General features: G+C 52.0%; 1 protein-coding gene across 5 annotated transcripts in view; it reads right to left on the reverse strand.

The window, feature by feature from the left end:
• Window positions 1-13,630, reverse strand: part of FGF12 (fibroblast growth factor 12) — a 227,647-nt gene that overhangs the window by 95,064 nt on the left and 118,953 nt on the right. The window contains exon 1 of one of the 5 annotated variants that reach the window (XM_080604191.1): window positions 1,080-2,218. The exons of 3 other annotated variants lie outside the window; for them this stretch is intronic. In XM_080604191.1, coding sequence (XP_080460317.1) covers window positions 1,080-1,272 — 193 coding nt within the window. In that variant the 5' untranslated portion in view covers window positions 1,273-2,218. Of the gene's footprint in view, window positions 1-1,063; window positions 2,219-13,630 lie in introns of those variants that run through there. One more of the 5 variants, XM_080604190.1, reaches the window with a different exon arrangement.

A 13,630-nucleotide genomic window follows, 5' to 3' on the forward strand; every position in this document is an offset into this window, starting at 1 on the left:
CCATCAGCTAGCTCTGACACCTTGCTGCAGTCGTGACTGAAAGAATCAGATGTGGAAATGAGGCTTCATGAAAAGATTAATCAACAAAATATTAATGTATAGGGGAACCATGCAAGGATTGCACAAGTTGATGGCATAACGGAAGAGATGAGTAAACAAGCATCAGTCTTTTAACCATGATACTAACACCTGAGAAAAGTACCTGTTCATAGCAGCTTCTCAAATCAATCCGTGTTGTTTTTTTTTTTTTTTTCTCTTTACCTTAGTGGTGGTTTATAGCAGTGGAAAAACAGAGGAAGAAGTAAATAATAATCCCACTGAGAAACCACGAGGGGCCTTCTGCCAGGTACTGAGTTCTCACACCTACCAAGGACACCTGAGAGCACAGAGCACCGCTCGGAACCAAAACTGTGGGCGGTGGTGGGACTTCATCATGGAAATGTGAGCAACACGTACACCAGGGCTGAAGTTTTCCACAAGGAACCGAGACCAACCACACACACACACACGTACAGAAGGATAAAGGAAAGCAAGGAAGAAAAGACAACCCCAAAATGCATTTCTAGGTCCTCGCAAGCTCAGTATTAGGTGCAACAGTCATGCAGCTGCCATCTGGAAAGCTTTCCGAGCTAATGAAATTCCCTATGCAACTCCGCTCAAGAAGTAGCACTTGATGGATCTAGTTATCAAATGGCCACGATTCTAATTGATCCTCAGCTCATCGATTTCCTTGTCACTATGCAGAAATTAAGAGCAGACTGTTGAAAAAGCGCACCTACAGGGAGGTGGAAAAATCCAGTCCCGGGTGAGGCCAACCCCGACCCAGCCACCGGCTCTCTGTCGCCGGAGGACCCCCGGCGCTCGCAGACGGGGCAGAGGCGGAGGGATGCTCGGAAGGATGCTCGCAGGGGCTCGGGGAGGAGATGCGCCAGGGCGAAAGTTGGGCGCCGAGCGAGCCCGTCCCCAGCCGGAGGGGGAGAGCCCCCACCCCGGGAGCTGCCGGCTCCGGCGGCTGCCCCACGCCTCGGAGCGGGTCCCCAGGGCCCCGACCCTCTGTACTCACCCGGTCTCCTCCTCACCGGCCTTTTCCTGCCACTGCAGAAGCGCACTTTGCTGAAGACCCCCAGGACGTGCCTCTCGCACAGGGAGCGCCCGTCCTTGCTGGGGCTGGAGCGGCGCTTGGAGGCGGACACCCGGTCGCTGTTGGACTCCCTCGCCTGCCGCTTCTGCCGGATCAACGAGCTGGCGATAGCCGCTGCCATCGCCGCTCATGGGCCCCCCGCGCCTCGCCAAAGCCGCTCCGCTCCGGGGGGCGCCGCCGGGGCTGGCCGGGCGCGCTGCGCCCCTCGCCCCCGGGGCGGGGGGAAGGGGGCCGGGGGCGCCCCGCTTAACGCGCTGCGGCCCCGAGTCCCGGCAGCGGGGAGGGCTCAGCCGGCCAGGCGGAGCAGGGAGCCCGGGCTAACAACCATGGCCGGCCGCCGGACCCCGCCGCCCATGGGGTTGCTGTCCCCGGAGAGCGCAAAGCCCGCTGCGGGAGGGTCGGCGGCGAAGCCCCCCCGGGTGGGCGGGCGGACGGGCAGCGCCCCCGCGCCTTGTAAATCCGGGAGGCGGCCGCCCCGCTTGCAAAGGTCCGTCCGAGGCAGCTGGGGCCGAATCGGGGGAGCGGGGGGGGTCGCGGAGGATCCGAGGGGTTGGGGGGGAAGAGTCAGAGCCCCCCCGGCCCGCGGGCGGCCCCGGCCCCAGCGCGGCGGCTCCCGGGCGCGCACATGGCCGCGGCTCCGCTCCCGGGCTCAGGGCGAGCCGCGCTGCATTTCTGCTCGCACTCCTCCTCTTCCTCTTCTTTTTTTTTTTCCCCCCTCCCCGCTCCGCTGGCGGAGAGGGGAAGGAAAAGCAGCCCCAAAGGAGAGAAAGAAAAAATTAAAAAAAAAAAAAAAAAAGCACCAGGCCGGCGAAGAAATTAAATAAATAAATAAATAATAATTTAAAAAAAAGGCGATGCAATAAAATTAATTAAAAAAAAAAAAAAGCGTCCCGGTTCGCGGGCGCGGGCTCACATCGCCGCAGCTCGGCGGCCCGGGCTCACACCGCCATGGCTGGCGCAGCTCCCCCGGCCCTGCTCGCAGCCTGTGCCCGGGCAGCGGGGCTCTCCCCGCCGCCAGCGCCCCGCATCGTCCGGCCCGGCGGGGGGCTGCGGCCGCTCGGCACCGGGGCGGCCCCGGGCCCGGCTGCAGCGGCAGGAGGAGCGACGCGAGGACGAGGAGGAGGAGGAGGAGGAGGAAGAGGAGGAGAAGGAGGGCGGGGGGTGCGGCTGCCGCTCCGCGCGGGGCTCAGGATGCTCCGCGGGGCCGCCCGACGGCGGCGGGGCGAGGAGGAGCCGCGCCGTGCCCGCTGCTCGCCCGCATCCTTCGGTCCGGCAGCGAGGAATAACGGGGGGGGGGGGGGTGCCGGGGGGAGGAGAGGAGAGAGGGGAAGGAGGGGCCGGGGAAGCCCCCCCCGGACGCCCACGCCGAGCGGGGCCGCTGCCAAGGCGGCGGGGAGCTCCGCAGCCCCGCGGCGGCCGGAGGGGGGGGGGGGGGGGTCGGTACCGGCCGGGGGCTGGGGGAGAATTGCAGCTGCTCCCGCTCGCCCTCCTCCTCCTCCTCCTCTACGCAATCCTACGTGATCGAGGTTCGGATGAGAAAAAAAAAGCTCGCAGGCAGAGCGAGCAGACTGCAGCTCCGCGCCGCCTCTGCCCCTCCGGCCGGGAGCCCCCCGCCGGGCTTCCCCCGAGCAGCCAGCGGCGTGCGGCCACCCCCAGCATCTCCTCGGCCGCCGCCCAAGGCTCCCGAGAGCCCAGCCCCGAGCAGCTCCGCGGCTTTCCCCGGCTCTCCGGGCAGGCAGCGAGCGGCAACAGCCCCCAGCTCCCCCCGGGGCTGCCTCTGCCGCCAGGGGTCCCAAGGCAGAGCGCCGCGCCCCAGCCCCTGTCTGCAGCCTCTAGGCTGCACCGAACACAACCGAAGGCGCAGAAGTAGCCTCTGGTCATCCCCGCCAGTAACTGCTGTTGCTGCCACAAGGGTGGTGGCTCACCAGACCTCAGGTCCGAGTAACAGCTACCGTGTCTGCGTGCAGAAAAGGCGATGAGCCGTAAAACACTCGGGGGAGCACAGAGCGGGAGAGGGGATCTCAGCTGGGAAGAGAACACCTGCCCCAGGTGCACATCCAGACCAGAAGCCGTGGGTTGAAGCACATATCTAGTTGAAGAGGACACTTTAAACCAACTGGGGATGCCCCCTGGGAATTACCAACTTCAGCAAAATAATCTGTGTCACTACTTGGCGGCATGAACGTCAGCTCTAAACTATTGTAATGCATCAGGAAAAAGGCAAGTGAGATATCCACCCATTGTGACCACAAAGATTAGCCAAACTCTAGCATTAATTCCTGATTTTCACTCTTAATCCTGTGCATGCCAACACGAGGCGGAATCGGGTTCTCCAGGAGAGAACAGGGGAGGAAGAAATTCAAAACCGTTTGAGAGATATAAACGTCTGGCTGTTGATCTCTTTTTAACCACTGCCAATTTTTTTGGAGCAGATTTCACTGTCCCAATCAATAAAGATTTTTCTTCCCTTTCCTGTAACTAAAGTGCTTCATATTTTAATTTTCTCTGCTGGATTATTTCACTTGACATCAAAGAGTGTTGCAGTACAAGGTACAGGCATGGCCTAAAGAAAGCTGTTTGCAATCTGGGAATCACTGCCTGAACTGCCAGTGAATTATCCAAAGCTTCATCTTCAAAGGATGTGAGCAAATCTGATATCTTCCCAAGAAAGAGGTTTTCCATCTCTATATGAAGATACTTTCTGCCCGTAGTCTTCAAATCTCTGGTAAAAGAATGCCGTTTTATCCCCCGCTGTATTAGATAAGTTTCACTTACTTTGTCATGCGACTCATTTGTTTTCTCGTGTAGCTGCAAACGAAAAGCAGCAGCTCTGCACTTAAAAATGATTCTAATCAGTGACAAAGCTGGTCCCAGGTTCTCCTGGTGATTTGTGGGTCTGAAAAGAGAGCCGCTGCAACCCCGAGAAGAAATGCTTCTCCCAGGTCTCTCTGCCTCTGCAGTGATGGAATTAAATTAAAGTAGAGCTTGTGAAACTGAATATAGTATTGCATTTGCTAACACACAGGTCTGTCTTTATTTATAGATGGCCAAGTAGTCCACAGGGTTTGGTTCTCAATGCAGGCACAGCGCCATGAACTCCTGGTGACATTACTGGCATGCGCATCTGCTCTGCACCACTCTGGATCCCGCCCCAGCTTCACAACATTTTCTGAGCAGCCCATGCTTTCACAAAGACTGAGCAAGCCCAGAGCGGTCTCGAGCCAGAGAACCGAAGGCCAATCTCATCATGTCCCTGCACTGTCATTCTTGCAGGTGAAATGGGTTATCTTGGGTGGGCTGCCAAGCAAAACAGAAAATCCTCTCATGCCTTGTACCCTGCCAGCAGAAGTTCTCTCCTCCAACTTCCAGTTGGGTGAACGGAGCTGAAACCATCTCCATCCATGCATCAGCTATCCCCCTTGGAGGGTGGTGCAGCACACGCTGCTCCGTGAGCCAGGGCCGAAGGCAGCATCTACGTTCCTTGCTGCTGCCAGTGGAGCTTGAATTGTTTGAGTGAACTGGGCCAATGGGGCATTTTTCCTTAAGGCACATCGTTCTTTATATATCTATCTATCCACATCCTTTTACCTCTCTATAAAAATACGAATAGAATATTAATATCTCTATATTATATAATTATTAAGGCAGCTTTTCTCCCCTGGGCTCCCTCCTCACTTCCAGTCCCAGCCAGGAAGCCGCACAGCCTGCGCTTTGAAGAGGGAAGGAGAGAACAGCGCCCATTCATAAAATGAACAAGCAAGATCGTGTCGTGATCACGGTGGAGAGACCCCAATGCTCCTCCTGTGGCTTGTGGAGAAAGGCCCCATCCCGCACACAGGAGCGAGCAGAGGGTCAGGCTGCGCACGCTGCCGGAGAAGCAGACTGCCGACGCTTATTAAACATCAGTAATTCTGCACCCTGAGCTCAAAGGAGCCTACGCATCAGGCACGGGCTGTGGAAGGAGGCCAACATTTCACTGTCATCTCTGAGGTTTTGCTCACTGGATAAATAAACTCTTCTCTCCTCAGTACTGAGGTTTAAAATGAAGACCTGGATGAATTTCAGGGCTTTGGTGGCTTGAGCAGAGAAGAGATCTAGAATTGCCTTCCCTTACCTTCCTAAACAGAATGATCTATCTAGGTCAAAACGGAGGTTACTGGCATCTTTCCTCAGCGAAGTGCAATAATTCCCGCAGGGCTGCTAACAGAATATCCTGTTTATTTTTCATAGAGCCTTCAAAAGCCATGGGCTATGTTCTGTAGATTCAGTCATTAGACACATCTCTGTTTTACTAATTCTGTACACAGGGAGCTAACTACAGATAGAAATGTATGCCTTTTATTTTTTCCTCTCTCTTTTCTGCATAGCTACTGAAAATGCATGCACGAAAGTTAAGGAAGAGATTTAAATTTAATGCCACTTTAAAATGTATAAGTGCATTTCTGTAGCTGAATGGGGAAAAGAATGACACCCATGTCTGGCCAGTAATTCTGAATGGCCTAATTCACCATTTTAGAGCAGCATAGCAACAAAGCTCTTCCAATAGGAAAGCACCGCTGAGTTTGAAAGTCTGCATGCAGCCACCTTTTAAGAATTGTACCCAATTTCCACACTGGGTAAATTACATCTAAAATATGTGCTTTGTCAGGTCTGCTTATTAAGTGGAATTAAGCCCATATCCATGTTTTATTAACTTTATTCTTTACAAGGTAGCCCTTCGCTGCATGTCTAGCATAATTAAAATTCATGCAGCTTTGGCATTCCCCAGTCTCTCTGCGTGGGTGGACTTTTTTAAAAAACATGCCTGGGTAACCTGATAAGGAAAAGAAAAGACCTTACAGTATTTTGCTTGTTTTATGCGCAGGGTAATTCCGTTTACAATGCATGGCTTTATATCTATGTTTGGATGCCTAATAAGAATTCACACGGCCCCTTAAAAATCTGCTGTTCTGGGAGAGAGATCTGGCCCTAAAACAGCAGCGGAGCAGGGAAACTGGCTGGCTTTCTGGTCTTTTCTCGCACAGCTGAGCTCTGAGCTGACTAGGCCTTTTAATACACACAGAAGAGCCTGCATCATCTGACTGCTATATTAAAATAAATTATTTAATGGGCCCCTCACCCCCTTTTTTTGGCTTCAAAGATTCAATTAAAACAAAATTTGCAACTCATCATGAGAGTATTCATTAGCTTACGCAGTGCCTTTAAAAACAACTCTAGCCCGGGGAGAAGTTGGGCTTGGCTGTGCCTTAGAGCCAAGCAGGTAAGCGGTTACGCAGATTGCAGAATGAAACCACTGCTGCAAAAACTGGGCCACAGGCAGCAGCGACACAGCAAAGCCAACTGGAGCCCAGAAAAGGAAATAGTTCTGCTTGGGTTTTATACGTTCATATATAAGTTTTTGCTTTCTAAGAGAGGATTTCTGCTTAACAAAGGTTTTATTTCTCCTCAGTGACTTGTTGCCTGCACCAGGTGGAGGCAGGGAACGCGAGAAAGCTTTACTTCACTGAAGGCGACTGTGGCTGTCTAGGAACGAAAATATCTTGGTGCATTTTCCTTCAAGAAGCTGAATATTCTTTGTCTCCCAGTTTCTGGAAACACCTGCTCAAAGCGGCAGAGAATGAGATCGTCTAGGGGTGCTTCTGCTGCCTGCATCCTGCTGCAAAGGTGGTCTCCACCAGACAGACTCAAACTGAATCTGAAACTGCTCCCACATCGGAAGAGAGCCTCGCTGAAGGGTCTGCAACCAAGGAGCAGTGAAAGGATAGGAACGGCACTTGCAGATAACCTTGCGCAGGGCAGAGCCTCTCATCCCACACAAGGGACGCAGAGGCAACCAGCTGCTCTAGGCTTAGGGGCACACACCTCAGGCTGTGGGAAGAAGACCCAAGTGTTGCCTTGCCTGTACCACAGCTGCTGCATTTGAAAGACAGGACAGACAAGTGCCTCCCTTCCTTCCTCCCCCTGCCTCCTCTTCCTCAGCAGGCTCCCTGCACCATCCAGCAACTCCTCCATCTGCCCCCTTGGAGACTTTTTCACCTGCGGCCACCCACTGATAGCCCTAAGCCACAGGAGCCTGCCAGGAGCTGCAGGGGGAAGGAGCGTGTGGACTTGAAGTTTCACCCCAGGTCTTGCATCTGTATTCACAGCACGAGAGAAAGAGGAAAAGACCACGTACCTTCTGCTTAATGCAGAGTGTGAGTTAGATGCTGAACCACCACAGAACCACCCCGGTCGTGAGCCTCAGACTGAATACAGAGTCCTCCCTGTCTGAACAGAGACCTAGGCCTCGGGCCGCAGGGCAGCGGCACTTTCACGAATGAGAAAACTCCTCCAGCCTTCCCCATCGCTCTCTTTGATCCTATTTGAGGACAGCCTCCAGGCTACAGCCCATTTCAGCCCACACCTTCCACAGCGTGAGAGGTGCCCACTTCCCTGAGGTGATGTGGTGTGGCTGGGGACGGGACTGTGGCCCCGCGGCCCAGTTTCAGGCCCAAGGCCAACGCAGGCCTGGGCTCAGGAGGCCTGAGGTGCTGCTCACGCTTCTCCCCTCCCCGTGAGGAAGGAGAGCTGCTCACGCAGTGAAACCTCCTCACGTTGTAACCACGCAGCCAAACACCAATTCCAACCAAAACTGTTTTCAAAACAGTTGGGGAAAAGCCTTTCAATTCAAAGTTTCTGTGAAGCTGACTTTGCTGAAAGTCAAACAGAGCCTCCCTGATTAGATCTTGGCTGAGGTAAAACAGCCCAATGATGTGACTGAGAATGATAAAAAGAAGGGAGGGAGAACAAAACCCCTATTGCATTCCTCCAGCAGGGCTGTGGGACCATCTGCTCCCCAGCAAGTCAAGGCTTGGTGGCATCAACCTCATTAATGCGCGTGTGTGGCACTGGCACAGGCCAAGACGGGGAGGAAAGGAGCAAAGCTGTCAAGGAGAACAAACAAACTCTCTCTAGCCCCATAAATCTCTCTATCTGCACATAATGGATTCTGACAGATCTAAAGAGGCCTTGGAAAGTTCCCTGACCCCAAACTTTGCTTGTCTCTTCGCAGTCTCCAAATCCACGAGAAGCCCAGCGCTCACAGCCTAAGGCAGGTCGTATCTCTAATCCTGCCGGGTTGGGAGAGCCATGCTTCAAAGGGGCAGCCGACTGCTCTGTCACTCGGCAAAGACTCCTTGCAGCTCAGAGAGCTCACGGGAAATGCAGCGACTCTTACAAAACCTGGTACTCCCACTGCCATCGAGCCCTGCAGAGCAGGAGTGCTGGGACATTAATCCTGCCCGCAGGATGCCTCTGAAGTTACATGCATCCAGATTGCATCTTATTTAACCAAACCTGCTTATTTCTCCCACATACTGCAAGGGCATACTCAACACTAAATGTAAATAAGAGATTACAATTGTCATACAGACAGGACAAGGCTTGAAGACTCCCACATTCCCTGTTGTCCTAAAGTGCAGCGTAACGACGACCTAGGTGAATACATCGCTTCCCCCACACACCTCCCTGCCTCAAAACACACCTCTTGCTATTTGTTTTGCCATTTATTTCCCTCCCCAGCAGTAAAACAACTTTTCCATCTCTCCAGTAAAATGAAATCCCGTATCTTCTCTCCCCTGAGTCTCACAAACAGTTATTGCAACCCAGACAACAATAAAGATATCAGGAGCCTGGAAGCAAATTTAAGTTTGCCAAGGATACAAAGACTAATGCAGCAGTAATTAATGATCGCAGCAGGTCTGGTGAAGGGACAAACCCGAAGTGACCGGGAAATGGAGTGCATTCAAACAAGTTTCATTTTAATGCAGCCAGAACAAACCCCCGGGGACAGAGAGTGCAGACTATATTACTCCAAGACTGGGCACACTTTTCCAGAAAGCAGTGACTCTGGAACTGGGAGCCGTGAGAGATATATGACCGAACAAGAGCTCTCTCTGCAGGACTGCAGCTGAGAGAGCCCAAGCCACCCTGGGGTGCCCCAGCAGAGCAATGCAGGGCAGAAGCAAAAATGAGGTTCCAGTCATACCCAATTTTGCAAACACCCTTAAGGCAGAAGACACGAAGTCTGGTGGCCAGCTGATTATTGTTGATCTGCTGTGCTCAGTCTGGTGATACTGTGGCCACTGATAGTTTGCTGTTGCTGAAAGTCTGGCCATGGGAGGAAAACGTTTGAGGCGCTCTGCATCCAAAAGAATGACAGAGAGGACTTGGCCCTGACTGATAAATCTCTCACCTCTCAGTAAGAACATTTTGAAAACAAGGGACTCTTCAATCCAGCAAAGTCAGGATGAGATCCGGAGGCTATAAGTCAAGGCAAGGCTCGTATTTATTGTTAATAGCAAAGGTAATTCATCAAGAGAATGATATGGCAAGAGTTGTGATGGATTCTCTATCGTTTTATCCTAAGAGTCAACCTCTTTCAAAAATAGATGAGCTGATATCACAGCACACAGGGTACAAAGGACCCTGGAGAGGTCACCCCTGCACCGTGCCAGCAGCGCCTTCATCACCGCTGACAAGGTTGGTCCGAGCCCTGCTGAGGGACCTGCAGCAGTGGAAATCCCACAGCTCCCTTGGGAATGTGGCTCTGCACCACCCTCAGCCGGGAATGGCTCTTCCTAACCTCTCATCCAAATCTCGGTTCTCTAGAATTTTCTTGCCCTATTGATATTCCTGTCACAGAAGACTTCCTGGGCTTGCTCTGTGCAGACTCGAGTAACACAGGAGACCAGGCTGTGCAACCACAAATAGTCCCTTCCGCCTGACCTCTGGGATTCGCCTAGTGCCAGAACTAAAATGAACAGAAAGCCACTTTGCAGAAAACCTCGAGGTTTCAAAGTTACGTCTGTTCCCCACAAGGAATGAAAATGAGACCTTTTGGAGCTCACTGTGAAATGCCAGAGGAGCGAGAAAGTGCAGCGCTGCGGGGGAGCTGGTGGTCACGCCACTCTCAAGACCAGGACTCACGTCTCTGCTTTTGCACGAGGCAGAGCAGTGCCATGAAACCGAGACTTTAAATCCCTGTGCAGTGGACTTTTTTTTTAAAATGACTATTTCCTTTCTCCCTCCCACAGTTTTGACAAAGTGGCATTTTTGAAGGGAAAAAGGCTCCATTACCAGTTGTTTGGCTGCTCCTTCTACAGCCATCCGGCACAGCCTCTCAACCCGTATCACTCACACATGTCTCCCTCCCATGAATTGCATCTTTGGCCTTTTCTGCCCTCAGACTGCTGAACTCCAGAAGTACTTGGGGCAGAAGCTGCAATAGCTGCTTCAACCACTTTGTAGGATTCTTCTAGGGCTTTCCAAGAACTGTTGGACATGGGCAACCCTGTTCCCTTGCTTCCTTTATTCGTACCATCTCTACAGCTCATCTTGGGCAAGGATTTCCCGTACTGTGTGATTTCTTTCCTCCTCTCTGTTTGGCTATGCGTTCCTGCTTGCCTGTCCTCCCTTCGTGCGTATGTTTCTTTACTCACTTCAGGGAAAGAGCTAGTGTTTCTTTAGTCTTATTCTGCTGAGTAACACAAAACACATTATTCAGTTAAAGGGCTGTTGGAGCCCTCATACAGACAACCCATTGACTGAATTTGGGGCACAGAGACTACCTCTGTAAAACAGCAGAAATAACTGGAGAGAGCAATGCCCTTCTACCAAGCACGGAGAAAACAGGCGATAGATCCTGCTTACCCATCGAAGCCCTGTCCTAAAGCCTCCCCTTTTGAAAAGAGCTGGGATGAGAGCACAGGAACCCCTGAGTTTCCTTTTCTATCTCCACAAAGAGGGCTGCAAAATTGGGAGCTCTCTTTTCCCCAGCCATCCTCCCCCATTCTCCTTCCCCACCACCCCAGGCACTATCAGCTCCCCAGACCCGTGGCACCCAGCACAGTGGCCATGACCCATCCTCGCCGCTGGCCCCAGGGCATTTGCAGGAGCCTGTGGGCACTGGCGGGGCAGCAGGGGCACGGGGCAGCCTCTGGTGATGTGACCAGCTGGCAAGGCAGCCAGCAGCACTCCAACTACAGGTGCTGTAGCGCTGCCAAGTGTTGTCGGATGCAGGGAAACTCACAACAAGAGCTTTCATCTTTCGTTATGATTGAACACGTCTGCTCTGGCCTGTTGGAAATGTCGTCTTCTGGGATGCTATGGGCTCACCGAGGTTCATGCAAGGTGGTAGGAACCAGGGGGCAAGTTATTTGTGTTTCTTCCTGCCAAAGCTTTTCCACAAGATTAGCTGTGCTTGCAATTGGAAATTGTATGAGTGTGGGGGTGGGGAGTCTAAATTAAAAGCCACTTAAGTGGGTGCTTGTGTAATTATTGGGAGGCTTCTGAAGAGACATTTTTGTCAGTAATTAAGGAGAACGTGGCTTTGTGCTGGGTACAGGTGGCAATATGGCAGCAGAGATCAGCAGCACCCCATGCAGGGCTGACCAGCTACCCATTAACCGTACAGATGTGCTGGGATTTCCTGCCCAAAGAGCGTCCTTCAGAGTTGAAAGAGGGCCAGGGCAACAGAGAAGAGGAAACCCTGCTACTCTCAGACTCAGATCCTCTCCACCTGGGATGCACAACATGTTTTTTATAAGGCTCCCTAACTCCTGAGGCCCCTGTTCCTCAGCAGAGGTGGATCCTGCTGCTGCCTCTGTCTACAGCATCTCCAGAGGCCCTGAATCCCTGGAAAACCTCCCCATCCAAGGGAGCTGAGGCAGAACATGCTGGCTAGTTCCAGCCCTGAGGATGGTTGGCTTATGCCTCCATCAGCAGCATGAGCAGGTCAGTTGTGAGACTGGCTCCAAGGCTGCTCTCTCTCTTCCCTGGCTTGTTTTCACAGGCCTCATGCAGGCTTTGTCTCCCATTTGCTTGGCATTGGGGATCCTCCTGTTTCTTCAAGAATGTCCAAACTACGTGCCCCCTTCTCAGTGCTGGGAGAAGCATATTGTTTCTTCACTCTGCTGTGGCAGGTACTTCCAGAAACTGGCGCATCTAATACCTCTCCAGCCCACCTCAAACGCTGCCAACTGTGGGGTTCAAAAAAAGGTGCCCTCGTATAAAAAGGCGGATGTGACAATGAAGTGACTGAGAAATAGAGCCACCTCTAACCCTGCAGCAACTTCCTCAGGCACTTAGGAAATTAAGTCTGAAGATCCATAGCTACCGGGACAGTGTCTGCCTCCTCATTAAAGATGCAGGTAAAGAATCTCAAAGACAGGAGCAGCAAAAGGAACATATGCAACGCAAACATGTCCTTGTGACGGAGCATATTTCACAGACACTTCATTACCTTCAACAACTTTCAGGTCCTTGCTTATTCACTAGCAAGTCTGAACTGTCACGAGCCAAAAACCGCTGGCTGGGATGATCAAAACGGACGGAATGAAGACGGCTTCCAGACCTGACGATGTTCCAGGGACCCCTCTGCGAGCTGCAGCCCCAGCCCCTTGTGCTACCATTGCTCCTGGCTGAACTTGGGGCATGCGAGACACCCCTGTGCTGCACGCACCAGCTCTCGCCCCAATTACACATGCCAGACAGACTGCTGCGACGTTCCCCTTCAAAAACCAGCCAGCACAAGGAGGCGGGCCCCAGGCAATCATTCTAGAAAAAGCTACACGCTACTCCCAGCCTTGTTATTTTATACCTCCAGCAACTGATGCAAGCCTCTCACTTGTCTTTCTTGACCCCTGGTACAACGCAGGGTCTGAAAAGTCTTCCTTCTGTTGCTATTTATTTAAACTACTTCACACGGACTCTGTCAGCTCAAATTTGGCCTAGCTTCTCAATTTTGTGAAAAAAATTGAGCATTCATAACCCTTCAATCAAACTGAAGATATGCCCGTAACATTACACAGCTTGAATGAAAGCTTTTCTTTTTAAAACAAAAGATGTTCCCTTGCGTTGCTTGAAGCCCTGGCACTGGAGCAATTAAGAAAGTGAAACTGGCTACAGACTAAAGTAGAATGGACATGTTTCATAGATCTTCATTGCCCAGGCAGAAAGAAATGTAAACAGGGCATAAATTACAGCAGCCAGAGGACAGATAAGCTGAAGGACAATGCTGGCACAAGAGCAAACGGGCAGAAACTGGCCAAGAATAAATTTAGACTAGAAATTAGACATGGTTTCTAGCTATCAGAGGAATAAGACGCTTCCAGGAGGACTAGTGGGCACATCTCTGCTCTCATCCTGCCCCCTTATTTTTGCACACATTTGTGGAAAGATGACAAGGCACAGCCTGCAATACAGTAAGCCAGGAGACCCTTTCTCTCATCTGCAGCAACAATAACTTGTGTCTTTATTAAGCCCCTTTTTAAGGCTCTAAGAACAGGGAGACGTTTGATGTACACTCAACATGTTTTTTAAATGAGCACTGTCCCCTTACCCTTTGCTAATTGTTCTATCTTAAAATATATCTTTCCTAATGGCCCTTCTCATTTAACTGATGAATTAAAATAAGCGACGGCAATTATTGAGTGTTTTTATTTAGTGGTG

Source organism: Anser brachyrhynchus, assembly GCF_964034855.1.
Source record: "Anser brachyrhynchus genome assembly, chromosome: 9".
Lineage (NCBI taxonomy): Eukaryota > Metazoa > Chordata > Aves > Anseriformes > Anatidae > Anser > Anser brachyrhynchus.